This window comes from Coccomyxa subellipsoidea (assembly GCF_000258705.1).
Source record: "Coccomyxa subellipsoidea C-169, whole genome shotgun sequence".
NCBI classification, from domain to species: Eukaryota; Viridiplantae; Chlorophyta; class Trebouxiophyceae; family Coccomyxaceae; genus Coccomyxa; species Coccomyxa subellipsoidea.
The window spans coordinates 1,351,131-1,376,301 of record NW_005178031.1 but is presented as its reverse complement, the minus strand read 5'-3'; the positions used below and the strand labels follow the sequence as shown (position 1 = coordinate 1,376,301).

General features: G+C 55.0%; 6 protein-coding genes across 6 annotated transcripts; 3 read left to right on the top strand and 3 right to left on the bottom strand.

Annotated features, from left to right (window-relative positions):
* Nucleotides 1-115: 115 nt before the first annotated feature.
* COCSUDRAFT_17393 (hypothetical protein) lies at nucleotides 116-2,191 on the bottom strand (the record flags this gene model as incomplete). The annotated part of the gene is made up of 4 exons (XM_005646060.1): nucleotides 116-316; nucleotides 515-598; nucleotides 902-1,204; nucleotides 1,844-2,191. The coding sequence occupies 4 exons, from the start codon at nucleotides 2,189-2,191 to the stop codon at nucleotides 116-118; spliced, it is 936 nt and encodes a 311-aa protein (XP_005646117.1).
* An 816-nt stretch (nucleotides 2,192-3,007) lies between these two features.
* Nucleotides 3,008-7,976, bottom strand: COCSUDRAFT_56783 (SET domain-containing protein; the record flags this gene model as incomplete). The annotated part of the gene is made up of 13 exons (XM_005646059.1): nucleotides 3,008-3,426; nucleotides 3,609-3,786; nucleotides 4,026-4,214; nucleotides 4,503-4,659; nucleotides 4,841-4,902; nucleotides 5,233-5,437; nucleotides 5,700-5,780; nucleotides 5,950-6,041; nucleotides 6,166-6,280; nucleotides 6,387-6,553; nucleotides 6,690-6,773; nucleotides 6,885-7,660; nucleotides 7,961-7,976. 13 exons carry the CDS (start codon nucleotides 7,974-7,976, stop codon nucleotides 3,008-3,010), a joined length of 2,541 nt encoding a protein of 846 aa, XP_005646116.1.
* Nucleotides 7,977-8,026: 50 nt separating this feature from the next.
* On the top strand, nucleotides 8,027-10,056 carry COCSUDRAFT_56782 (hypothetical protein; the record flags this gene model as incomplete). The annotated part of the gene is made up of 6 exons (XM_005646058.1): nucleotides 8,027-8,126; nucleotides 8,643-8,926; nucleotides 9,040-9,168; nucleotides 9,289-9,354; nucleotides 9,499-9,673; nucleotides 9,812-10,056. 6 exons carry the CDS (start codon nucleotides 8,027-8,029, stop codon nucleotides 10,054-10,056), a joined length of 999 nt encoding a protein of 332 aa, XP_005646115.1.
* A 95-nt stretch (nucleotides 10,057-10,151) lies between these two features.
* Nucleotides 10,152-22,189, bottom strand: COCSUDRAFT_66948 (hypothetical protein; the record flags this gene model as incomplete). The annotated part of the gene is made up of 26 exons (XM_005646057.1): nucleotides 10,152-11,188; nucleotides 11,597-11,767; nucleotides 12,087-12,266; nucleotides 12,468-12,637; nucleotides 12,837-12,930; nucleotides 13,147-13,329; nucleotides 13,642-13,819; nucleotides 14,157-14,281; nucleotides 14,653-14,854; nucleotides 15,011-15,635; nucleotides 15,775-16,092; nucleotides 16,245-16,410; nucleotides 16,663-16,875; nucleotides 17,246-17,440; nucleotides 17,760-17,934; nucleotides 18,108-18,298; nucleotides 18,465-18,572; nucleotides 18,918-19,103; nucleotides 19,452-19,584; nucleotides 19,952-20,153; nucleotides 20,328-20,493; nucleotides 20,699-20,846; nucleotides 20,970-21,115; nucleotides 21,345-21,470; nucleotides 21,613-21,726; nucleotides 22,142-22,189. 26 exons carry the CDS (start codon nucleotides 22,187-22,189, stop codon nucleotides 10,760-10,762), a joined length of 4,992 nt encoding a protein of 1,663 aa, XP_005646114.1. The 3' UTR covers nucleotides 10,152-10,759.
* Nucleotides 22,190-23,454: 1,265 nt separating this feature from the next.
* COCSUDRAFT_17567 (POZ domain-containing protein) lies at nucleotides 23,455-23,942 on the top strand (the record flags this gene model as incomplete). Its single annotated transcript, XM_005646056.1, has 3 exons — nucleotides 23,455-23,563; nucleotides 23,656-23,764; nucleotides 23,858-23,942. 3 exons carry the CDS (start codon nucleotides 23,455-23,457, stop codon nucleotides 23,940-23,942), a joined length of 303 nt encoding a protein of 100 aa, XP_005646113.1.
* A 363-nt stretch (nucleotides 23,943-24,305) lies between these two features.
* COCSUDRAFT_33703 (hypothetical protein) lies at nucleotides 24,306-24,694 on the top strand. Its single transcript, XM_005646055.1, has one exon. It carries the CDS (start codon nucleotides 24,466-24,468, stop codon nucleotides 24,673-24,675), a length of 210 nt encoding a protein of 69 aa, XP_005646112.1. The 5' UTR covers nucleotides 24,306-24,465; the 3' UTR covers nucleotides 24,676-24,694.
* Nucleotides 24,695-25,171: the final 477 nt, after the last annotated feature.

Below are 25,171 nucleotides of genomic sequence, written 5' to 3'. Positions count from 1 at the left end.
CGAGACGCAAACCCGTCCAAACTTCTCTTCTACTCCTCATGCAGACAGGTTAGACACAGAACACACGGGACATCCTTTTCTGCGGAGCAACCGCGCGAGGGGGGGTTTTGTCCCCTCAGAGGGTGGCTGCCTGGTTGATCTTTTGGTGGATGAGCACTTGGGCTATCTGAACGGCGTCTGCTGCCCCGCTGATGGTCACCTTGCGATTGCGAGTGCCCGGAACAAAGTCGTCACGGTCAGATATGCGGATCTTCACTCCGATGACGCTCTTCAGCTGGCTTATCACCTCGCCGCCCTTCCCAATTATTGCACCAACCTGGACCATGCACACAACAGCCCATTTTGATATGTCCACTTTCCAGGGTGCATTCATAGCAGCAACAGCAGGGAGAGCGGATTGGCCTGTGTAAAAGTGCTGGGATGCACAGTGGCACTGCTGCAAGTGCATGGTGAATCTGCCAGATGGGTAGAGGGGAAGTTATTTGGGCAGGAGCTGTGCTGGTTGGAGCCTCACCCGGGCCTCAGGTACGGGCACGGTGACCTCCATGCGCTGCTGCTGCTGGGGCTGCATGTACCCCTTCTGCTGGTAGCCCATGTGCTGGGGCGGCATCGCTGGCATGCCCTGCCCACCACCATACGGCCCATACCCACCCTGCATGTGAGCCTGCACCACATGCGCGCATCTCAGACTCCTCCTTGCAATCATTCAGCCCTGCAACGCTGCTGTCATTCACCTCATACCTGCACTGGGCAAGCACTTGCTGCTTCCAAACGAAAGTGATGACTCCTGCAGCCTTGCATTGCAAGCCTACATAGTAAGATTTGCAATTCTGCAAGCCCATGCATGCGGCTGCCACGAAGCCAGCAGCAGCAGAGAGAGCAAAGCAGTCAGTAGGCTCACCTGGGGAGGAGGCCCATATGATACATTGGAGGTGGTGAAGCGGGTGTAGTTGGGGCTCTCCACCAGCTTAGTCAGCAGCAGGGCCACCGCCCGCAGCAGCTGGTCCTGTGCCCCTGTGATGCGCACCACGCGGTCGGGGATCCCCAGGGGCTGCTTGTCCTGGGGGGACACCGTGATGGCTGCCCTGGAGTCCTCTGCAAAGCTGCGGATGGTGGCGCCGCCCTTCCCAATGATCGCCCCGCACAGCGGCGTGGGCACCAGCAGGCGCAGCTGCGTGCTCTTCCCATCCCTCGCCATCATCGACTCCGCCACAGCCTGGGAGACACAGTCCACAGCACGTTCATGCAGGGCAATGCAGGGGGCTGCGCTGCTGGGAGCTTTGCTTGGGGCATTTTCCTTGATTATTCTAGAGTTGCATGGTCCTGTGCGATGAATGCAGCACTCATGCTGAGCTAGAGCTTGGAGTGGCTGCTCAACCCAATTTGGACTTCAGAAAAACCAAGTCAAACGATCAGACACAACTCCTACCGCAGGATACATATCAAATTGAAGACTTTCAAGTCAGCTCTACTCGAAAAAGGGAGACAGAAATAGCAAGTTTCAGAAACTCACTCCAGTTGGCACGAGCTGGGCTATAGTAGGGACCTTGTCAAATAGGACCATCAAACCCAGCTGGGATCCGAAATCGAGGGCTATAGATTTAATGCGAAGCTATGGACCGCACAACCCAACCGATCGAGCCCTGCACCACCGCAACTCCACACCAATGGTGTCGGAAAATCCTTGGATGTCTTATCGGCGAGGAGAATAACTCTCCTTCGATCCGCCACGACCCAACGTGCACGCTTCCAAAAGAGAATTTAGAGATCATCAGGTGCCTCGTATGAGCCCCCTTTTGGCCCAATAGCCGTCCTGAAATATAGTAGTTTCGGGGGGCTTTACCTGCTCGCCCTGGATCTTCGTGAGGATCAGGTGCAGGGCTGTCAAGACCTGGTTTACAGAGCCCGAAGCTAGCATGACGCGCTCCTGTGTGCCTGGAAAGAACTCGCTGGCTCTGCTGAGCTGCAAGCGTGCTCCGGACTGCGACTGTAGCTCAGATATGTTGGCACCTCCCTTGCCGATGATACTTCCGGCTGCAGCGTTGGACATTAAGAACTTGGCAATAACCTTCTGCTCTCCAGCTGTTCCCTCATCTGCGCCAGGTTCCTTCTCCTCAACCTCTGCAGGAGCGTCATCCTTGACTTCCAGGTCTGCTAGCTTGGCCTCCACGCTGTCACCATTTACCGACATTATCATAAGCGAAGAGAGCGTGGAGGGTGGTGTGGGGATGAAAGGTTGGTGAAGAGCGATAATGGGGGTGGAAGTGGCGGTAGATCGCACTAGACCGTGCTCTAGCTCCCCATCGTCTCAACCGCTCTGCTGCAGGTCCAAGACAGAAGACCGTTCCATGAGGAGCGCCCCTTTCAAGCGGCGTTCCCTTGTTTTGAGGGGCCCGGGGGGACCGAACGGTCCGCCTCCCAGCGTGCCATCCAAAAGAAAGGAACATACTGGTCCTATTAGCTGAAGATCCAGCAAATGCATATTTGCAGTATATACTATGCCCAGGCCCAGCCGGAGCTCCCCGGTCGACCGGTGACAAAAGAATTGTGGCCACTTGCAACTTCAAAGTTCAGTGAAGTTTGTGGCCGCCAGGATGCGGTCCCCTGGGAATCTCTCAGACTCCGGAGGGACTTGATGGGCCAGACGCGGCGTAAGTGTCACGCAAGTCATGTCAACATCATGCCACAGAGTGATAAATTATGATGATGACGACCTTGATCATGATTACTAGTACTTGCAGTCCACACTCATCATCAAGCTGTCACGTGCACGTCTAAACTTGAAGAAGTTCAATTAGGTCACACAAAACTTGAAGTTGCACCAAGAGGCTCAAGAGGTCATCGGCCTCAGTACAGGCTCTTACGCCTGCAACCTGCTGCTGCAGCTGCGCGTGCATGCAGGTGGTCGTATTCTACGATCATCTACAGCCATCAGTCCTCAGCTTCCATGGCCATAATGTTTCACATGGCCATGAACACCAGAGCGAGTGAGCTGCATTTGACGCCCTCAGACGGCATCAGCTGCTGTATTCATCGCCACAGTCGCACTGGCACGCGGCAAGTCTGGCAAAGCCGCAGGAGGCGCATCCTTCGCGACAGGCGGAGGAAGTGGCACAGGCGCGGGAGGCGACTTTGCCATGGGAGGCGGCAGCTGCCCGGCAGGCGCAGGAGGGGGATTTGAGGCAGACAGCGGCGGCGGCTGCCCGGCAGGCGCCCGGCAGGTGCCGCTGCCGCAGTGGCAGCCGCCCTTAAAGTGGGACTCCTTCCAGTGATAGTCGTAGGTGAGCTCTGTGCCCACGGGGATGAACTGCGCTGCGAAGAAGGCCACCTTGTAGAAGAGCCCTGTGCAGCCCTCCACCAGCACAGGCCGTGGGAAGACATTGTTGCCGCCCGTGCATGCATGGTTCATGAAGCGCGCCACATTTCCTGCACAGCACATGTTCTGTGTGTCAGTTCATATCTCAAGACCCCGTGTGCTGCAGGAGCTGTGCACATCGGACGCTGTAATTATCACCTGACGAGCGCATCACAACTATGCTTGCGCATGCTCAACCACAGTCGACAACCCGTGGTATGCCTGCCGAGCATAACACGGGGAGGTGGGTCACCTGTGCAGCGGGCGTCTATGGTGAGGCAGTTTTCGATGAGCAGCGTGGGGTCGGCCGGGTCGGGCGGCACGGGTGGCCGGAAGCCGCCCTTGTCGGCCTTGTCAGGGATGTTCTCGCGCACAAAGTCGCTCATGTCGTACAGGTACTTGTCATGGTCCGCCGCCGCATCCAGGTTGTCCTGCACAGCCACCATTCCCCTCGTCACCACACAACAATTCACCATCACACAAGGGCGGAGCAGAGAAGCACAAGAGACACTCTTGCATATCCCCACAGAGGCGGGAGAGTAGAAGCAAAGATGTACTCTGCCAGGTTGCAACAAAAGTTCAGCTATGTTTATGCATAAAAAATAATGACAACGTACTAGAATGAATAATAGTTGAGTCACGGCAACTAGGCGAGCGGTGGGGGGCTCACAGCTTCCTCGTCGGTGATGACGCTGCCGGCATACTCGCAGATGAAGGCGCCCTCTGGGATGTCCTGCGCGCAGGTGAGGCCCCACTGGCGCGCAGGCCCCGTGTACACCACTTCCAGGGGTAGCGTGATGCCTTTGGTCACCACCTGGTTCTTTTTGCACAGCCGGGAACCCGCGCAAGTTGCGGGGCACTGCACCACAGCAGCCACAAGGGGTCAGAACCAGCTACAGCTGCGGCAGCGAGCAAGAAAGTGCACCAATTATTACCCTAGTGCTTCAGCATGCTGATGTCAGAATCCCACACTTGTGAAGGGCACCGTGGAAGACAGAGTCTGCATTGGGGTGCTTGCCATGTGACATAGGCATGGCTAGTCATCCGCTGACTGGAGCATTCTTGCCCAACTCTGCATAGGCTGACAAGTGATCCTGCTGGGACAGGTGCGAAGTGCATAGAAATGAAGGACCAGAGAATTATTTACCTCTGCGAAGCAGGGAAGGTTTGCATGCTTCCTGTTCACCAAGCCCTGTTCATCATATGCGCATGCTGATTTTGCCCGTCCGCAGAAAACATGGCAGTAGGCAACCTTTGCATCATCCGCCCGCCTCTGCGCTGCCTCCGACCCAATCCGTGATTCCCTGATGTACAAACCAGACCTTCTCAAGTTACTTTCCCTCACATGCGATGCAACTGAAGGCGGAGACGGTCCTGAAGAACAAGAAAATGTCGATGCACAAAAACCGCCAGCATAAGTAGGTCCTCACTGTGGACCTTCACAAGAACCATCTGCAAAATCCTGCGGCGGAAGTGAGGCCACACCTGATGTACTCCAGTGGGTCCAAGGGGGTGTCATCGACGCTGTTGAAGGCTGGAATCTTCACCTGGCGACAGCAACCAGCACGCAAATTAGCACAATGGAACACTGCTCGTCATCCGTGCCTGATCTGGCACATGCATGCCTCAATGCCTTCCAAGCCCTGCTACAACACTGCCGAGCTGGACAGGTACACACAGCTATCAAGACGACCAATCCCCACACCCTGTTTTAGTGGACCCGACCTGAAAGAGGGCGCTTATTCAGAACGGCACGCAATTCGACAAATATGGTGCCTCACGCTGCCCTTTGCATACAAAGTCTCCCTCACAGAAGTCCGTTCTGAACACCTGGCAGCAGGAAAGTCTAGTACAGTACTGGGCACAGCAGCGCGCACCGTCTCAGCACCACCAGAGATGTCCTCTGTGATGAGGCCCGGGCGCTCAGTGGGCGGCGGCAGGCGGTGCAAGTCGGCAGAGCTCAGCAGTAGCCGGTGGCCGCCCTGCAGATGCACGACGTCAAATGCCCTCTTCACGTGCCGCGCGCGCATTATCACCCGCTCGCTGAGCATGCTGTGCCCAGGAATGGGCACCAGCCGGAACCTGCACACCCGCATGACACCTCGCACTTCAGTTCTCATGGGAAGGCAGCTCTGCAGGAATACATGCGGCCATGAATAGGTAAAGACTGCCTGACATGATGTGGCAGTCTTCGGATGTAGCCGTCTGCAAGGGAGATGCTTGAAGGGCAGGGCATGAGGGCAGCAGGCATCATCAACAGCAAGAAACGAGAAAATAATCACAATTCTGCAGGCGCACAAGAAGTGTGCACATGCCGTCAGTGTGGCGGAAACGAGGAGGTGACCTGCAGATGATGCGATCGTGATCCTTGCCCGCCTCCTTCCAACACTTGGTGACGCGATAGAGACCATCATAGGTCTTCTCCCTGTGCCAGAAGAACGAAAATCATAGGACAATATCAAACTGCTCGACTGCACCAGCTGCTCCTGCAGCTTTTAAATCAAAAGCAAAAATAGACACCATGTATAAACCTGTCTTTGAATAGTCCAACGCTGCTGCATGCGCACAAGAAAGGGGATCCAGAAGACGCTTACACATTAACACCGCGGATGACGCGAATAGGAGTCCCTTGCTCAAAGCTCAGCTTCAGCGCTAGGTTTCCCCTCACCCAGTCCTGATCCGCCATCTGTTTCATTCACATGTACCACGCTCAAGGCCAGGACATTCCTCATGGGAGCTACAGGGCTGAATGTTGCTAAAGTATTTTGCACAAACATCCTGAAGCCATTTCTTGCAGAGAGTGACTCTACCTGTCGGCCATTTGAGTCCTGGCCACCCATGCCTGTGTAATCAATCACGTCCCCCGCATCATGGTCATCTGAATAGTTCCCCGCCAAGACAATGGAATACGCTGGGTTCTTCCCCCTGCACGCAGTAGACAGACATCATGGCGCCATCGGCGTGATTGCATGCTGTCACCTGCAGCAAAAAATTGTATTCGCTTGAAGTGCTGCAGGACTGCGCTTCTCACTTGAAGTAGATGCCTCCTGAGATGTTGGTGTGAACGCCCATGATTGCCAGCTCTCCCTTGTTCTGGAACTTTGCACCCACAGCCACTCCTGGAATCTGACCAATCACTTGCAGAGGTGTCCCCAGTTCCACCTTCCTGTCCTTGAAGGCAATCATGTCCGGCTTCATCTGAGGCACACACACCCAAATGAATTAGACAGTGCTAGTGGAGCAACAACGAATCTAGAAAATATCACTTGTCTTACTCCCAAAAGCCCATGACTGGCCTATCAGAAGTGCCTCATAGCAAAGCATCAGGGCTTACCCTCCCTTGCGCCTTCAGGTCTGCGACATGCTGCCTGTACTTTCGTAGCCGTTCTGCACCAGCTGCGGCTGCTTCCACATCAACCTGCGAGCATATACGGCATCAAAATAATTGTGCGCTTGTGAGGTGCGAACAACTTGAGGCAGCTGGTCACTGGGCAATATGGTGTGACCAACTAAGCATGCTGCAGCTGACCTTGTATGGTTCGTTCAGGTGGTACTTCTCGTTTACGGCTGCTATCATCTCTGGTGTGGCGCCTCCCTCCTCGTGGGAAGGCTGTGGCTCTGCAGCTGCCTCAGGCTGTGAAGGGCCCGCTGCTTCAGCGCTCTGATGTGGCACCTGTGAAGGGCCTGCTGCCTCAGAGGCACCCGCACTCTGCTGGGGCGGCTGTGAAGGGCCTGCTGCCTCAGAGGCACCTGCGCTCTGCCCCTGCATCGGCAATGCAGCAGGGTACTCCAGCGTCTGAGTTGCAGAGATGTCCTTCAGACCCTTCAGGGTGGTCGCTGCAGCCTCTACTTCTCTCTGTACAGCAGGCATGCCATCAGGCGCCGGAGGAGCATGCACCTCTCCATTCGGTGTGGACACTGCGCCAAGTTGCTGGGATGGGTTTGTGCCACCCTCCTGACTATCTGTCTTCTCCGGAGCAGAGCCTGTGCAGCCGTTCGTCTGCACAGCAGCCACGTTTGCTGCGGCTACTGGGGGTATCTGTTCAGCCGATCGGGCTGGCGCAGGCTCTGCTACCTTCTCCTGCAGTGGACTGGGGGAAGCCGCGGGCAGTGTCTGCTGAGGCTCTGCTGGCAGCTCTCCATTGCCGTGCAGCACAGCATCTGTGCTTGGCCTGGCCACACCATCCTCCTCCTGTTCTGCTGCTTTTGCCTTCTTGCATGATTGCCCCGAGATCGTGTTGAGCTGTTTTGAATTCTCTTGGTCCTCATCACCACCATCAACTCGAGCACGCTTGGCTGGTCGACCTGCAGATTCAGGCAAACATGTCAACATGTTGGCTTCTCTAGATATTGCTCAAAGCCCTGGACGATCAACCAAAAAGTTCATCAGCAATGAGAAAGTGTTGCGAGAAGTAAGATGAGGAAGTATTCAGTCCAGCATCGTTGCACATCCTGGCATGTATCTGTGGCCCTCTCAAAAGTGATGCAGATTAAGACAGCCAATCTCCTGTACGATCAAATAGAAATGCCAGTACCAAATCATAATCACATGTTAAGCTGCTCTTTAATACGATTATCCGTTTTGTAGTTCAAGCGCGAACAAACCTCGTTCTGCTTCCATAGACGCTGAATCCTGTTGGGGCGCCTCCACAGTGATCTGACGAAACACGAATGTCCGAGATGATGGTGTGCCGCCCCCTGCACTGCTCCGCTCGTAAAGACACGCCTCTGGAGTGCGCTTCAGTCTCTGAACAGGAACGTCAGCACAAAGGTCCGGTGCAGCGATGGCCTTCATGATGCGGATTATATAGAGATCGCCTCCAGTCGAGGAGTGTGAGCTAGCTGAAGCCACTGAAGGCCTCTTGATCAAAGACAGTTTAGAGCCCTCCTTCCAACGCATAGCAAACTACGGGGGTGGGTTTGTAAATTACGGGCGTCGAAAAGTCTCGACTATCGTCGCGACAGCTCAATTTCCTTCCTTCATATCTAATTTCACTTCAAATGTACGCAATAATTTCATAAATATTGAAAGACAGTCAAGTTGTTTAGCTTTGGGTTCTCACCGGAACGATCAACTGATAGAAATCCCGAAACACATCTGTACTAGTAATCTGTGATGTCTTCTGCTTACAACATATGAGATTGATTGGTCAGGGCGAATGTTATGAGCGCCACCTATGATATGGTCCGAGCAATCGAGCGATGAAGATAGCCTTACTGCTGCTGTTCTTAGCTGGGTTGGCAAGAGCAGTACAGGCTTGCACAGTGCTAGAGCTCACTGGTGCAGGGTTTGCCGCTAACGCCGTGCATATTCTGCACGCCTACACCGTGTTCTCTCAGAATAATGGCACCCTGTACTTGAACAGCACAGAATTTCAGTACAAGTGCGCCAACGAGGGGGGCTGGCATGACTTCTTTGATTTCTCTTCTACAAATGGCAGCATGGCCAAGTACAGCGCGGAGGCAGAGCAGCAGGAACCCTGTGCCAGATACACATTCCATGATGTGGACCTCATGCTCCACAACATGAAATATGACTGGTTCTCGATCGATACAGCAGCGGCCAAAAAGGTGCTGCGGCTCCACCTTTCTGCTCCAAATGCAAGGTCCATCTGATGATTGCCTCACAACAGGTGCAGCTTTATAATGTCCCAATGTGCATCATGCCTGTATTGTGCTTGCAGGTGTGGACATTCACAAAATGGGTCCAGGACGAGTTGGACGCCGTGCTTGAGGAGCTGGCTCAGATGCCTGCACCGAGGATGGGTTTCCACATTCGCGGCGGCGACAAGCTCTCAGAGGATGTCCAGCTGGTGAGTGTGCTGATGCTTCTGCTTGGATTCGTGCCAACTGTGCAATGGGCAGATTTGGGATCTTGCACCAATTCAGGCATCTCTAACTTGGGGACAACTTACAAGTCTGGGCTGGTGCAGTCTCGAATGACAACGCGGCCCGAGGACTTTGTCACAAACTTGGCAGAAGCCTTTCCTGATTTGAAGGTGCGCGTCTGCTCATCTGAGGAGCTTCTGGCATGGTTCCAGTCCTGTTGCCTTGCAAGCCAGGCAATAAGTGTGGCCTGGCATAATTAGCTGTCATGAGCCCTTCTCGCTGTGCCTCCATCTGGGGAGACCATGTGTGTGCAGGGTGGGACATGCATAATGGTTGGGGATGACCAGGAGTGGATAGCTCAAGCCAGCAAAATAGCTGCAGCCACGTTTGGATGCAAGCCGTTCTCGAAGACTCTTTTTCACATTCCCACTGGTGGCTCGCACGACCAGGAGACCTTCAATCACGAAAATTTTGAGACCAAGTGTGCCGGTGTGCTTCTCACAACATGCTCTGAAGCACTCTCCGTGCACTTGCAAGCACTTGGGCTGTAAGTGCATACCAGATGGGTTATCCAAATCTTTCTGGAACATGTACATAGCTGATGGCTCTGTGTGACTGCTTGAACAGGGACGCTGCAGTTTCTAGTGGACATAGAGTTCTTGAACCATGCAGACTACTTTGTGGGCACTACAAACTCCGGCCTGCCCCACATAGTGGATGTGCTGCGCTTTGCTGTATACAACAAGGACAGAAGCACGTTCGTGGATGCCTCCTTTCGGCACCAGGACTGGTACTCGCGCATGCGGCGCTTCTGGCAGTCCAAGGGCCCACAGCCCAAACGGCGACTCTTGAGAAGCCTTTGGAGAACCTGATTTAAATGTTTACTTGCAGGGATTGACTGCACAGAGGCTGACCAACGCATGTACTGCTAAAGAATGTATGAGGAACAGATTTCTAGACTTATTCTCCGGCATGATCATCATTACAAAGGAATTGTAATAATTTGACCTTGTGTTGGTCACTTGACAGTCATAGCCTCAGACCTCTCCCTGAAATGATGGACATCTAGCTGGATTTATCCAGTATGCAGTGCTTTATGCTCAAAGGTGCACAAGGAATCGCACATCATGTTCTACATGTCTCTCTTGCTACATGATGGTACTTGCCCCATTCTCTGATGAGGAGCCATGACTGCAACGCCAATATTAAACAATTGAGTCCCTCGAGGGCTCAAGCATCCTGGTTAACCTGCAGGTGCTGTATATATCCCTAGATTAGCTATGCTCTGAAATGGCCGTTGTGCAAACAAAGCGTTTGACGAGGAGCAGATATTCCATGCAATGCAGTGATGATCCCTTTCTCTGGAACCCGCTATGCAGCGCTGACATGCACAGGAGTGCAACACCAACAATGAATTCCTCGTGCCCTCATTTGTTTATCACCCCTGCAGCCGAGCTCAGCCCAGGGGCCCCTCAAGCACTCAGTCCAGGAAACTCTAAATTGCCCTGCTCTACCTAGAACAAAGAGGTAGCTACTATAGGGCAGGGAGATCTTTGCTTCCTTCAGGTCCCCTGCTCAGTCGCTGTCACTGTCCGAGTCCAGGTGCGCCTCGAACTCGCTGTCCAGGCCGCTCTCCTCCTCGCCCTCTGCCATCTCCCGCAGCCGGTCCATCAATCTTACATACCCCTCCACATTGTCTTCCTCCCCCAGCTCCATCCCCTCGTCCCCTGAACCCTCCTCCTCCTCTTCGCTCTCCCCCTCCCCATCATCCCCGGCCTCCGACCCGCTGCCGGCATCGGCGTCGTCGTCCGAGTTTTCTGCCTCGGAGTTTTCACTGCCGCGCTCGGCCTCCTCGCCGTCGCCGTCGGCGCTGGCGTCGGCCGCGCTTGAGGAGCCGCTGGGGCCGCCGGTGATCAGCTGCGCGCCCTCTTCGTCATCTTCTTCGTCATCGTCGTCTTCGTCCTCGTCGTCCTCGTCACCGTCCTCCAAGTCTGACTCATCGTCCTGGCGCCACCACAGCCCACACGGCTGTCAGGTTGAATTTTGAAAGACTTCTGTCGATATTGGAGTTTGTTTCCCAACTGGGAAACAAGCCAATCAATGGATGAGGGACATGGGAAGTCCAAGCACATGCTGGCCCCACAACCAAGAGAAAGGTGCATGTGGTGGGGGTGTGTGAGGCTATGTGATCAGATTGCTTTTATGTTGTTATGTTGGAGCAACCAGACCAAGGCAGAGCAAAGGGCTTGACTGCCAGGCTGGCTGAATTGCACTTGTCCTGGAGGGCTCCATGCACAATTTTGAGCAGGGTGCTCCAAAGCTCAAGGCCAATGGCTTCAAATTGCTGAACACTCGATCAAAACTTCACATGATTTGAATCAGGAGCTGGTCGAGTGGAGTGAGGGGCGGCACCTGCATGCGGCGGCGGCCGACCTCGTAGACGCGCGCGGAGCAGCTCATGAGCTCGTTGGGCTCCAGGGTGACGAGCCCGATGAAGTTGTCGGCCGCATCCACGCACAGGTCCAGCACGCACCGCCCCTCCGTGCTTATCGTCCCAATCTCGCTGAAGTCCGTCGAATCCACCTGCGCGCAAGTCACACTCGCATCACTGCCTGCTCTCTGCTGCCAATCTCGCCAGAAGCCATGCCTCTCTCCCACTCCAGGAGCACTGCATTTGCGCGAGACAAGACAAGGTACTGCTGTCACACACCATGTGTTTCATGTGCCAAGCGAGCCTTCTGCCAGCTACACATGCAATGCAGGAAGACAAGGGAAGCGGAGCAGTTAGGATGCAAGTAGACATATAGTGTGTGAGGGGTCCAAGTCCAGGATGTGGCCAAAAGTAAGGCACGGCATCTGTGAGCGGTTTTACGCAGGGCCGGGAATGAGCAGGGGAGCGTACGGTGCGGAAGGCGGCGTGCAGGGGGTGCTTGGCTCGCTTGGGGTGCAGCAGGGCGCCCAGGTCGTCAGAAGGGCGGCGCAGCGTGGCATACGCGCAGTCTCCGCTGGCGTTCCATGTCAGGCTGGTGCTATCCAGGCACGGCACGCACCGCTGCAGCTTCAGCGTGCGCAAGTCCCACACCTGCCCCACACACAATATGCCATCACTCCAACTGCTGAACCCATGGCATGCACGCCACCACATTTTTGCAAGATCCCTCAGAGTATCTCGCTGGGGTCTTCTAGCAGGCATTCAGCGTTGTGAGCTCCATAAATAAAGTGCTTCATGAGGTGGAGTGGTCTGCTTAGAAAGGGGGCGCAGGGGCCGTGCCTCCGAGTTGACGACGGCTTCGAGGCCGCCGGGGTGGAAGGAGGAGCAGCAGGCGGAGTAGGAGAGCAGGTCAAAGACGTGCAGGCAGCGGGGCGCGCGCGGATCCCACAGCGTCGGCCCAAACAGCAGCAGCTCCCCCGTCGGGTTGAAGCACAACGTCTCCTGCCCCTTGCTGCGCCAGCCTGCCCAACACCCCACAAAACACATCAACACTGAATCCTGTGAATCATGCGAGTTTTCTCTTGATTGGACCCAACGTCAAATGAACCTCCATCCAGCAGCATGCATGCAGCGTCCGGCCATTGTGGACTGCGCAGGTCCAGAAGTATCAATGTCAACTTGCTGTTGCAATGTGGTGAGCGGCATAGGAAAGGCACCCACCTTCAGTGCTCATGCTGATGGTGGAGTAGGTCTCCGAGCCCAGGTCGAACAGCAGCGGATCCTGCCCTCGCCCCGCCGTCATCAGCCCAGCCAACTGCCCCCGCGCAATTCCCAGTCAGCCTTTTCATGATGCCATGATGCGAGAGATTTCAAGAGAGGAAGAATCTTCCTTCCTTTTCCGTGCCTAACATCCTCTTGCCAAAAACGGCATATGCCTACATTGTGCGCGGCAGAACCTCTCCAGCGCCAATCACAAGCCTGGAGGGTTTCGGTTTGACCAGTGCACATTGGGGACAGGCAAGCGTCGCACCAGGCGGCCGTCTGGGCGGAAGATGGCGTTGCGCATGCCCCCGCAGGTGTGCAGCGGCTCGGTGATGTACTCTGCGGGCGTCCATCCGCCGCCTGCGCGTTCGCTGCATGCACCCACGTCCCACAGCCGCGCCTCGTTCCGCGACGACGACAGCAGCAGCGACCGCCCCCGCGCCTCATGCACCTGTCCCCACATCCCAAGCCACACGCTCAGGACCATTCAAGCTTCTTCAGCCTTTTGGGGCGCCATAAACAGCACATGCGCGGGAGCATATCCAGTTGCCTGCAGTGCAAGTTTGTGCATTACAGCCATTTGCAAGGTGGTTGACCTGCAATGCATAACCTTGCAAGGCCAACATTTTGTATCCATGACACAGACAAGGCCCGCCGGAGGATCAGCCGCAGGACAGAGGATTGCGGCAGAAGAATGTGGAAGCAAAGTGCTTGCAAAAACAGCAGCTTGATAAACAAGGGGGCACGGGATGTGGGGCCGCACCCGCAGCTGGTAGGCGGGGGTGTCATGAGCGTCGAGGGTGTCGATGAGGTCGCCCGACAGGGTGTCGTGGATGCGGATCTCCCCAGAGTGCGACCCCAGCGCCAGCGCCGCAAAATCCCCCAGGAACGCGCACGACCGGTACACCGCCGAATCCTCATCCCGCACCGTCCGCACATGCCTGCAGACCCCAATCATGGCAATTGTCAGATACTGGTCTGTCCAAAACCTGGACCCTTTCTGCCGATTACATTTGAGGCGTGATCAAGCCAAGACAGCGGATTGGAGAAGGGTCAGGCGGCGGAATCCTATCTGTCCGGTTGGATTTATGTCGAGACAATTGTGCCAGGCCCAGTGAGAGCAACAGCAAGTAATCTTGAGTGCGGGTGGCTTGGATGAGTCTCCGTCACTCTGCCAGCAATCCCACATGCCCACCCAGTTACATTGCCTGGAGTGTTTGTTAGGGCACCGAGAAGTTGATAAGGTGAAAGGTTGCGGGTAGAGCAAGGGAAGCTGACCTGAAGCGCGAGTACACAAAGTGGCGGTCCTGGCGGCGGCCGCCCCAGCCGCCGTGCGGGTCGGTGACCGAGCGCCGCAGCAACCGCCGGTGCACCTGCGTCGGAGCCTCCAGAGTGCGCTTGGCCTGCGCATGCAAGCCACATAGCATAAGATTATCCGCTCACAGCTGCTCTGCTGCCGCGCACGGGCATGTCTTGTGCACAGGAAAGCATTTTTGCGGATCTCCTTTCTGGTGGCACTCTATCATCCAGAACTTCTTGGCGAGGCCCAGACAGTGAGCATTGAGGATGTGCATAGAGCATATTTAGCCTATGTGTGTGAAGGTCCTCAACGACATTCACTAGCATAGGCAATAACATGCCCTGTGCACATCCTGCTCAGAAAAGGACATCAAGAAAACCATTGGTGGCATAAGGCAACGGCAAGCCAGTGGGAAGGCCACCAAGCGATGGACTCGGGTGGTTTGCATTTGTGCAGAGGGAAGGCGGGCCACACCTGGGGCAAGGTGTTGGGGCGCAGGAGGGACATGGGAGGCAGCGTGGAGATGGGCGCGGCCGCCTTGAGGCAGGCCGCCTTGTGCTGGTGGCGCAGGTACTGCATCACAATGCTGCTCAGCTTGCTGGCCACCGGCGGATCCGTCCCCGCTCCGCGCCCCTTCCTGTCCGGCGGGCTGCTGATTGCCTGCTTCACTGTCGCCCTGCATAGAGCGTTTCATTGTGAGTGGGACCCCTCGGACAGAGCAAGATTTCCTGATGATCATTGAAGAGGCATCTCATCCAATGTGTAGAAGGAGGGGTGTAAAGTTAAGTGCATCGCGCCGTGAGCTAAGGGAAAGGAAGAGTGCACAGCGGACCTTGTGAGGGCTGGAGTGCTGCACGCTTTGGCGGGCTGCGGTATGTCCTCCAGAGTCGCGCGGCGGCAGGGGAGGTTCAGCAGCAGGGGATTGCCTGCAGGCTCAGCCGCGGCTGGTGTGCCTCCCGGCCTCTCATGCGCGCCGCTGGCACCAAACAGCCCCCTCGGCCGCGCAGGTGTGGCCGCCTCTGCCAGTGGTGTGCTGGCATGCGGCAGCGGCAGCTCTGCATAGCTCGCCGCTGGTGCAGCCACCCGCAGTGTACCTGTGAGGCACTCCTCTGCGCCAGCTGCGCAAGGCTGTTCAGGCTGAGCACCGCCGCTGCATCTCTGACGCTGGAGTGAGCCTGATATCAGGCTCTCACTAGCTCTGCGCTTCCTTCTGCTCTGCATTGTGTGCGCGGCGATAGCGGCAGAACCCGGCAGTTGATCAGCGTTGGCTGCATCCGGGATGGCTGGCAGATTCGCTGGCGTGCACTCGTCCGGCTGTGCACTTGTGTCATTTAGTGCGTCGATTTCTTCTATGCATGCGATTGGCTCCTTCGCCGCAACCGGTGCCTTGACGATTGATCTGATGAGCGACGGCGCGATTGCAAGTGCGCGGCGTTTTGGCACAGACGGCTGGGTTCCTGCTGCAATACGAGCCTTGTCTCAATCCGCAGCAATACTCTGCGCCCTTCTTATAGAGCATGGAGGCTCATTATGCACTGGTCATGGACAAGCACGGCATGCTGTTTATCACAAAAAATTTTGAGGCTGTCAGTTCACCTGGGCAAGTGAAGGGAGACTCTGCAGGCGCGGAAGCTCGGATGTTGCTGAAGGGTGTGATCAGGTGCGGCTGCTGTGCATCGCCCTGCATCTCAGCCCGCAGGGACGGCTGACTACCGCCCAGCGCCGCCTCTGCAGCGAGCGCGTTGGCGGAGGCGTGCAGCCCCGACGCGCGCAGGTGGTCCTCGATGAGAACCAGCAGCTCGGAGGGCGCGTATGTGATGTGCGTGGAGGCCGCGATGGCCGCTCGCTCGATCTTGTGCAACGCCGGCGCGACCGCGTCCGACGCAGCCGCCGCAGCACCCGCCTTCCCCAGACCTGCATTCACCATGCACAAGCATCAACCTTTTGCAACACCCACGTCAGCAAAAATTTTGCCCATCTGAGCGGCTCTATTAGTGAAGAGGATGTCATGCACAGCACAGCAGGAGATTGTGAAGGGGAAAAATGAGGCATTATGCGAGTAGGACCTGCAGAGGTGAGGTTGATGAGGTCGATGGCGAGGCTGTTGAAGGTCGCGAGGGAGCTGCCGCCGTGAGAGCTGCCGTCGCTGCCGATCAGCCGCCGGGCCGCACCGCCGCTGCCGACTGTGCCCCTGTCTGGCTCGTGCACCAGCTGCGCCAGCAGCCGCCACACCTGCAGCCCAGAGAACCACCTCACAATCCCTTTAAAAAAGATGCAGAGCTGACTTGCCATGTAGGAGCCAGCACATGCAGCTGTGGTGCATCTGCAGTCGCCAACCGCTGCTTTTGTTGCCTTCTCCTGGACCTCTTCCTTTCTTCTCATCCTTCTTTGTCCAGCTGTGCAGCAACCTGCACAAACCTCATTTTCGATCCCTGAAGAGAGGACAAGAAAAAGGGAGACAGAGGAAGGGAGGAGGGGCAGCACCTGGAGCTTGGCGAGGATATGGCGCAGCTGGGGGTCGTGGGCAAGGCCGAGCAGGCAGCGGACGGCGAGCGCGCGCAGGCGGTCCACCTGGCCGGCCGGCATGCTGGAGCGCGCGTGCAGCAGGCCCAGCAGCATGCGGATGCCCGCCGCTCGCCGCACCGCCTGCCGCGCGCGCGCATACCCCTCCCGCATCTCCACCGCCACTAAGTCCCCCTGCATACCACCGGCACCCACATCAATCACACAGAATTTGCTTACTCACCTTCAAGTCTGTAATTAAGTCTGTTTGTCTGTCTATTGTAATCAAGCTAATCCTTGTACAGCAAAGATCAATGTATCAGGCTGCACCAGCCGATCAATATTATGATGACTGTCTCATTCTACGCATTCTTGGCAGCCCACGCGCATGGCATTGCAAGCCAGCATGCTTGTCCCTACGGTTGCCTCGAAAATGCCTATGCCTATGCATCTGATAAGTCAAGCAATGATTTCGAGTCCGAAGGAGCGGCAAGGGACACCCAGTTGCTGAGCAGCACATGCTTTCGGTTGAAGGCTGGTCAGGGAGAAGAGGACATGTGAGCACCTCTGCACTGCTGGTGCTCTGAAGGTCCAGGTCCATGGAGCTCCCGGCGGCTGGCTGGGGCGTGAACAGCGGGGCCGGCAGCGCGGCCTTCAGCTTCCTGCGGCCGGGCGCCTTGTCGGGTGGCGGCATGAGGTGGGCAAGGGAGGAGGGCACCGTGACGCAATTTGCCACCACCACCAAAGCCGGCTGCATGACCTGCGCACAGCATAAACATGCTGGTTGTGTGATTGATGCCCTTCAAAGTCCTTCAACATGCCAGCAAGTACGCGAAGGTCATTGCATGGCTGCCTGCGCATTGAAGTTTGATACATGTGCGCACGTGAGGAGCTGCTGTCTGACAATTACTCCGGTCAAGTGATGCTGAGTGACATTTTGCAACCTGTGCAGGCAGTGTAGCCTGATGGCTGCACAGCTTACACTTCTGCAAGGTGCTCAAAAGCAGCTTCCCATGGGAGACAGTGATACAGCGGCAGTATACTGCCTTGTAGTATAGTACGGCGTAGGAGTCACCAACCTCTGGGTCGTTCAGGTAGGCCTGGCCATGTGCAGCTTCCAAAATGGCAGCGATGCCATCCGACTGGCCGCTGGCTTGGGAGGCAGCGCCGGTCAGAAGCGTGCGGCGGCACTCCGGCATCAGCGTGGCAATCTGCATGATCTCCAGTGCATGGCGTGCGATCTCATTGCAATACCTGCACGTGAGATCTCAGCATTTCACTCAACTTACTTGGCTACTCCATGCATCACACATCACAGGTCACCGCAGCTGTCGAGAGGTCTAATTAGAGCAAGAATGAGCGGCTTCCCGCTCAAGCAGAAGCCCGTTATTGTGAAGTCGCCATCTAGCATCTAGACATTGTCTCACCGCTCGCCGGGCGTGTGCTGCACGAAGTCCAGCATGAGCCCTGGCCCGCCGCAGTGTATGAACTTCTCAAGGGGCGGCCATCGCTCCCGCACAAATGCCTCGCCCACACGCCGGTCGTTCTCCACGGCTGACACTGCTGCATCCACCGACTCAGCTGACACATCCACTGTCCGCTCTGCAGCCGATGCTCCCTGCATTGACATGCCAAAACTGATTTTTACTGAGCTGTTTGCCAATCACCTGTCACATTCTGCAAGTGTCTGGGCTCACTCCATAGCTTGCATACAAGGCATGCAGCCTTTATTTAGGACATGCTGCGTGCATTGAGAGCAGTATGTAGGAGAGGTTTGAAGGTACCTGTTTGACAGCGGCATGGCCGCAGTAGCGGCGCTTGAGCGTGGCCACATGGAGGACGAGGTGGGTGCGGAAGTATTGCCTCAGCGCAGCGCTGGCATGGAACGCCACCTGATGAGAGACGAGCATCATGTCAGCCTCCATGAAGTAAAGAAATCCGTTGTTTATGAGAATGCTCCGAAGCCTTGAAAGAAGTGCCATTTGGTGCACTCTGGCCCATCTAGCAATTTTGACTTCGTTCATATGCAGGAGTCACCACCCAGTCAGCAGTGCCATCAGTGGCCAATAGCCCTGAAGCTGACAGAGAATCCATGCCGAGGCAAGAGTTCTACAGCATCCATGGTTTCCAAGATGTTCAATGTTCTCGGTCAGCGTGGGAGAACGCCAAAAGAGGGGGCTCGCCTGTTTCTCGGCGCGGTTTTCGCCATGGACGGGGGCGTGCAGTAAGAGGAGCACAGTGCGCATGGCGTCGAGGAGGCGGGGCAGGCCGCCGACGCGGTCAAAGACGTCGAGGATGCCGCGGAAGTGGATAGCCGCCCCGAAGAACAGCGCCACGTTCTTGCGCGCCGGGTCGTAGCCGCATGTCAGCAGCGACAGCGCCCTCTCCACCAACTCCTCCACCACCGCCGCCGGCAGTGCGCACTGCCATATGCAAACCTTTTCTTAGGCTGCAGTCCCATACCGGGTGGAGACATTTACACATGCGCGATCTTCACGTAGTCCCTGTTTCTTGGTCACTGAGACAGAATCTCCCTTCAGGATCCCTCTAAACCAGGCAACTCCACTTAGGATCCTCCGCTTGTGTCGCACGCCCCTCCTTCCAAGAGGTATATAATAAAGATTGATACTGAAGATGCATGACGTTGCATGAATTTCCAACAACTGCCATCACCATTGTCATCCATGTGGAAGTTTAACCCCCATGAAGCAGGCCAACAAGAGTGACGCTCAAGACAGGGAAGGGCCGCTTCTGGATGCGGAGTAACGCACCACCCGCTCGACGGCCAGGGGGACGGAGGCCATCCCAAAGAAGGCAAACGAGAGGCCGACAAAGGTGTGCTTGTTGTGCGGCAGGGACAGCAGCAGCTGCACCCCGCCTGAGTCCACAAACAGCTCCGCAAACCTGCCCAGCAGCCACAAAAACATGAATAACATGCAATCAAGAGCACCTGCAAGCAGCTGGGACAGGCATACGCGCATGTGCGGAGTCCATACCAGGGATGGTCCACCCCTTGAGCTGCAAGTTGTCTGGAAAGACCATGAAGATTTGGAATGTTTTGTCAAATGAGGACATCTGTGATCGGGACACCTGGAAGGGGTCGGACAACATGTAGACACTGCAATGATAGTGACAAAAATTCAATTGTGCACAGCATGGCGCAATGCCGGGCATAGTTTGAGCACTGGGATGATGTACCCAACTGATTTCCAATGCACACCAAAAAAAAAAGATGCACTGCGGAAGGGGAAGGCAGCATGCATGCACAGACCTGCGGTGGACGAGCAGTGCGACCAGGAGGCGCAGCAGGTCGGCAAGGAGGGTGGGCTGCTCGCGCCATGCATGCAGCAGGCGCGCCATTACAGCCACGCCGTCCGCTGCCAGGACCAGCGCCAGGCACTCCATGTACTCGCCAAAGCTGCCCAGGCACTGCACCACGTAGCGCTGCCGCCGCGCCCTCAGCTCCTCCCATCCTGCCAACCGACATCCACTCAACAACTCTTCACAATACAAACGCTGGCCTGACAAGGATTCAAGCGGCAGCAGCTTTGGAGGACTGCATGCTGACGCCAGTGATTGCACAGCTGGCAACTGCAACTAGGGTGTTTCTGCTCGGTAGCAGAAGCAGGTAGGAGGGTAGCAACTACCTTCACATCCTTGTGCAGGATTTGAGGACGCTTGCTCCTCGCGGATCAGAGCCACGTCTGGCTGTGGCTGGCTGTCCGCGGCAATCATGTCGCAGGTTGAGCTGGAGGCCAGCGTGTGGTCCTCATCCTCGCTGCCACAATCCCCCAGACCCATGTGCGCAAGATCCTGCATGCATTTCAATGGTCAGGAGCAGGTGGCAATCTATTGTTTTCCGGTCTATGCTGAGGAATTGAAGGAATTCGAGGCATTTGGTGCACCTTACCTCTGGCAGGAACAGCGTGTAATTACAGTAAAAGAAATAAGAGTGTGCTACATGCAATCAGGCTCAGGCGCCATGCATTGCAGTCATGGCAGTTTGTCAGGACGTTACCTGGACCATTTGGGCCACGGTGCCGCTCCGCACAGCCTCGTCGCAGACCTCCGTCCTCGTCAGCGCGATTGCTAAGAGGCCAGTGGCATATGTCCGCCTCGCCTCCAACAGCAGACTCTCCTCATCTGTGTGCTCTGAAGCTCCACTGCTGCACCAGATGCCCACATCCTTAAATATGACAAGAAGGTATGTGCCACTGAGCCGGTCACCTACATTTAATTACATGGAACATGCTGTGCTAATTCAGACACCATGCAGAGAGTGTGCACACCGTGAGGGCCGCTTTGCGACTTCAGTGGTGGCCCACTCCTGAAGCCCTGTGACGAAGTCTGGCTCGGTGAGCGGGCTCTGAAACTGCCAAGCGGAGAGGCAGGCCAGGAAGAATCGCATGGCAGCCACCCTCTGCTCCAGGCTTGCCTGCATGTGTGCAAGATGCCTCACCATCTGCAGCTGTGACGTTGGTTTAATCTTGCATGTTGGTTCAATGGGCAGTGCCAGAATAAATGATCACAGAGTTGTGCAGAGCCTTGCGAGGGAGGTGCTGGAGCTTGTTGTGTTATTCCCACTCCCGACAAACACATTAGCATGCAGAAACATGAAGATATGCCCTCTGCTGCAATGCAGTGTTCACTGGACAGATGCGCACATGCCGGTCGTGGATCCAGCTTTCATAGATTTCATCGTAGATCTCCTCTTCATCCTTGACTGCAGACAGAAATGCTCCAATGGGCTGCTGAGAACGCATGTTGACCATCACATCCCCAGTCACCTCCTGCACACAAGAGAAATAGCAGCATCAGCATGCCAACCAGCCCTGCTTGCTGGAAACAGAAAAGATGCAGAGCAGTCCTCCCCAAAATCTGCTGCAGGCTGGAACAGACTGGTGGTATTTTCAGTGGAGTGGTAATGCCCACCTCATACTTGCGCTCCTCTGCCTCTAGAGACTCGGAGAGTTCATGCAGGGCCTCTATCCTGGTGCGCAAATCTGTGCTCTCATTGCCAGCCTTCTTTAGGAGATCCTTGGCACCCTGCATCAGAGAAAGAAGCTCTCACAGCAGCAACGACATTTATCGACCTCCTCAAGCTATGTGATCGCGTCGAAGGGGCCGGTCCGACAACGTCGCAACCTCCGAAACACTGTTACATGTAGCAGGCAAGCTTCACGCCAAGGAAAGAGAACATTTGCTGTCCTCGGAAGCAGTACTCCACTTCTGTCCGAAGTCGTTTTGAATACCCAGACGAATTCCTGGGATTTTTTCGACATAATAGAGGTCCTGACATTTTAGACACTTCCAGCACGTCTATATAAATACTGCTCGGGCAGAGGTGGCGTGACATTGGTATCCAGGCCCAAGAGCCCCGAACAGTGGAGTGCTTGCGGACGACATGCGGAACTAGTCAAGGGCAAAGAATTAGGATTTCAATGGAGGTAAAGCAGCCTACCCGCGCGATGATGTCTGAAGACCACGTCTGCTGAAGCTGCCTAGCCATGCTTGGCTCTCCAGTGAGGTGATTTGGCACACGACAAGTGTGTGATCTGGAGATCGGTTCGGTTAAGCTGCCTCTTCTTCCGGGGCGATCGACACCCCTACGTTTGCGATCTCCTGTGAAACAAACCCAGGTTGAATGACGAGTCTAAAGTCCCAAGTCTAAGGAGCGGGATGGGCGCATTCATCTCAGTCTTGCGCTGACCTTTTCAAAAATACGACAGCTGTCAGTAACTTTTCCACAAGCATTTCTCAGCTGAAAGCAACATTCCAGAACATGCCGTGATATGGATATCCTCAAGCACCTCGTTAAGTTGCTTCTCGGCCTGGTTTCTATGTCAGGCGGGATTCCTGTGAAGCAAAGCAGGACAACTAGAGTGAGCCATGCTGCCTCAAGGAACTGTACATGAGCATCTCACGAGCATCAACTGCACAGCTTTAGCAGCAAATATGGTGCAAAACGATGCTGACAAGCCATATGAACGTCAATAGTGGGCTTCCCATCAGCCTGGGACTTGCGATCCGTGCAAACAAGCCCCTATTGAGGGACCTTCAAAAACGACCCATGACGCCTGAACTTCGATTGCAGAGATTCCCTAGACTTTCAAGACTCCACGAGAAACGTGCATGATTTGGGAAGCAAGCAGCACGCCTGTATGGGCATCATGCAGCTCCAGCCTCTATTTTGCAGGGGTCCAGCTGACCAAGCCATCGCCCGCCCGCGCGGTCTTTACTTAACAATAGTTCCCAAATAAAGATGAGGACATGTTCAGGAATTGGATGGTGCGCCAGAGACGATTGTTACGTGGCTTCTAAAAGCAGAGGTATGTAGCATCCAGAAGGGGATAGCAATGACCCTCCAAAACGCCGTAACAACAGATTTATATCAACACCTGTATCTTTCAGGAGTACACGATGGTCAGTGCAACCCCAAAACCATCTCCAGGCTGCTGGTTTTGCCTTGGGCAGGAGCTCCCGAAGGGCGCAGACCCTCCGTAATTCCCAAAGATTATAAATGCTACAGAGGATTTAAACCATCCAAATCGAACCAAAGAATGCCAGAACTATATTGTTCGTCGTGTCCCGGAGAGAAAACTACATTTATTTGTATGGGATTGTATTGAAGTGAGCTGGTCTTGACGCCTGTGTCGCATTCCCACGCTCTCTGAGATCAGAATACGGGTTCGATGATGACTTAATTGATTCACCTGTTACTGGTGGCAGCAGAAGGGCATCCTCCTTGGTAACAGTGAGAAAACGTGTTGAATTATGAGTAAGAAATCGGTGAAGCTAGTTAGTGCTGAGGGCTTTGAGTTTATTATTGACCACAAAGCTGCCTGTGTATCGAACACTATAAAGCAGATGCTCTCCAGTGAAGGTAAGCTAGCTAATCAAGCTGGTATGATTCCATTGTATCAGAGCTTTTTTAAGTTACAACGTGTGTGGCTAAGAGGTGAAGCTCCCTCGAAGGTAACTTCACTGAGACGGAGCTTGGCGAGATCAGCTTTCCTGAGATATCTTCGCCAATTCTTGAAAAGATCTGCGAATACTTTTACTATAAGCTGCGTTACCAAAATGAGTGCGTTCTGTCCCTCATCCAAAAGACATGCATGCATGCTTCAGGCTCTCTTCTTCTGCTGCAAGTCCCTCGAGCTTGGCTATTGGTGCGCAGGTCAAGCAATTCCATCCCAGAGTTTCAGCTGCCGCCAGAGATAGCATTGGAGTTGCTGAAAGCAGCCAACTACCTTGACACATAGGTAGCATCGTTTTATAGTAAAGTTTTGGTGATAGGAAGCCTTGATCAATTCCTCACTGCTGTCTCCAGTCAATGCGGGGCTGTTTGGTGTAGGTACATGTGGGACCTAGCATGGTTTCCATAGTGTGAATGAACGCATCAATCCGCTCACGTAAATCTTCCGGGCTACTGTTCAGATGTTGCAAAGTATGTGCGCAGCAAGAGCTGTAAAGTTGCGTTCTCTCAGGCTGTACTTGTGGCCATTCCAGGGCATCTCACCAGTCAAGGTGCTGTAGAGCCTGGGTACTGAAGATGTGGGTAATGCAACGTTGAGCTCTCTTTGTGCCTTCGTGAGGCTGGGATCAGCGTCCGTGTACTTAAAAATATATCAGCCATATAAAAATTTACAGAGAAGGCCTTCAGAGCAAGGCCTTACAAAAGGACAAGCTTCAACTCAGTCCCAGAAGATGCTTGCTCAATATCAATAGGTCGAGAGACGAAGCCATGGCTTCTGAGATACCAGATATGAACCTGGACAAAACCATATGCATAAGATTGTTAAGAAGACATTCCTAATTCTGGATGCACCTAAGGCCTGCTGCACTACCAGCCAGCTGGCCGCATGTGCACTCTACACTACACTGAAATTCAGCTCCAAACTCTCAACCCTCGGTGCAACCCTCGGTGCAAGGAGGATTGGAACACTGGTCAAGCCATTCATTAGACGGCTTCGATACACAAATTCGGCACTCTGATCCTTGAGGATCGGCGTACACAATAAACACGTGGCAATACTTTGCTGCAGCTCACCCCTTGTGCAGCTCACCCTTCACTACACAAGAAATATACAGATTGATGGGAGCTGCCTGGTGCAGCGGAAACTGGTCCAGGATAGCTGCTTCTGCAAATCCACTTGCATCTCATGCGCTCAAGACACTAGAACAGATGATTCCTCCTTGCTTTGGCCCAAGACATGGGAGCCGCCCAATACTTTGGATTAATTGACAAGAGCACTGCTGCAAGGCATTGCTGATTAGGCACACAGATCATGCCGCCTTAAAAGCAATATTGGGGGGATGCAACCCCGCTCTATCTAGAAGACCGTGGCATTACCAGAGCAAAAGCCAATCACAGACTGTCAGCCCCAAGGCAAGATCAGTATGTGCACCCACTTGTGAGCTCCGGGACTGATACATCAGCAAAGATGGATACAAGCCTCCCAGCAGAGAAGTGGGATCCGCCTGCCAGACA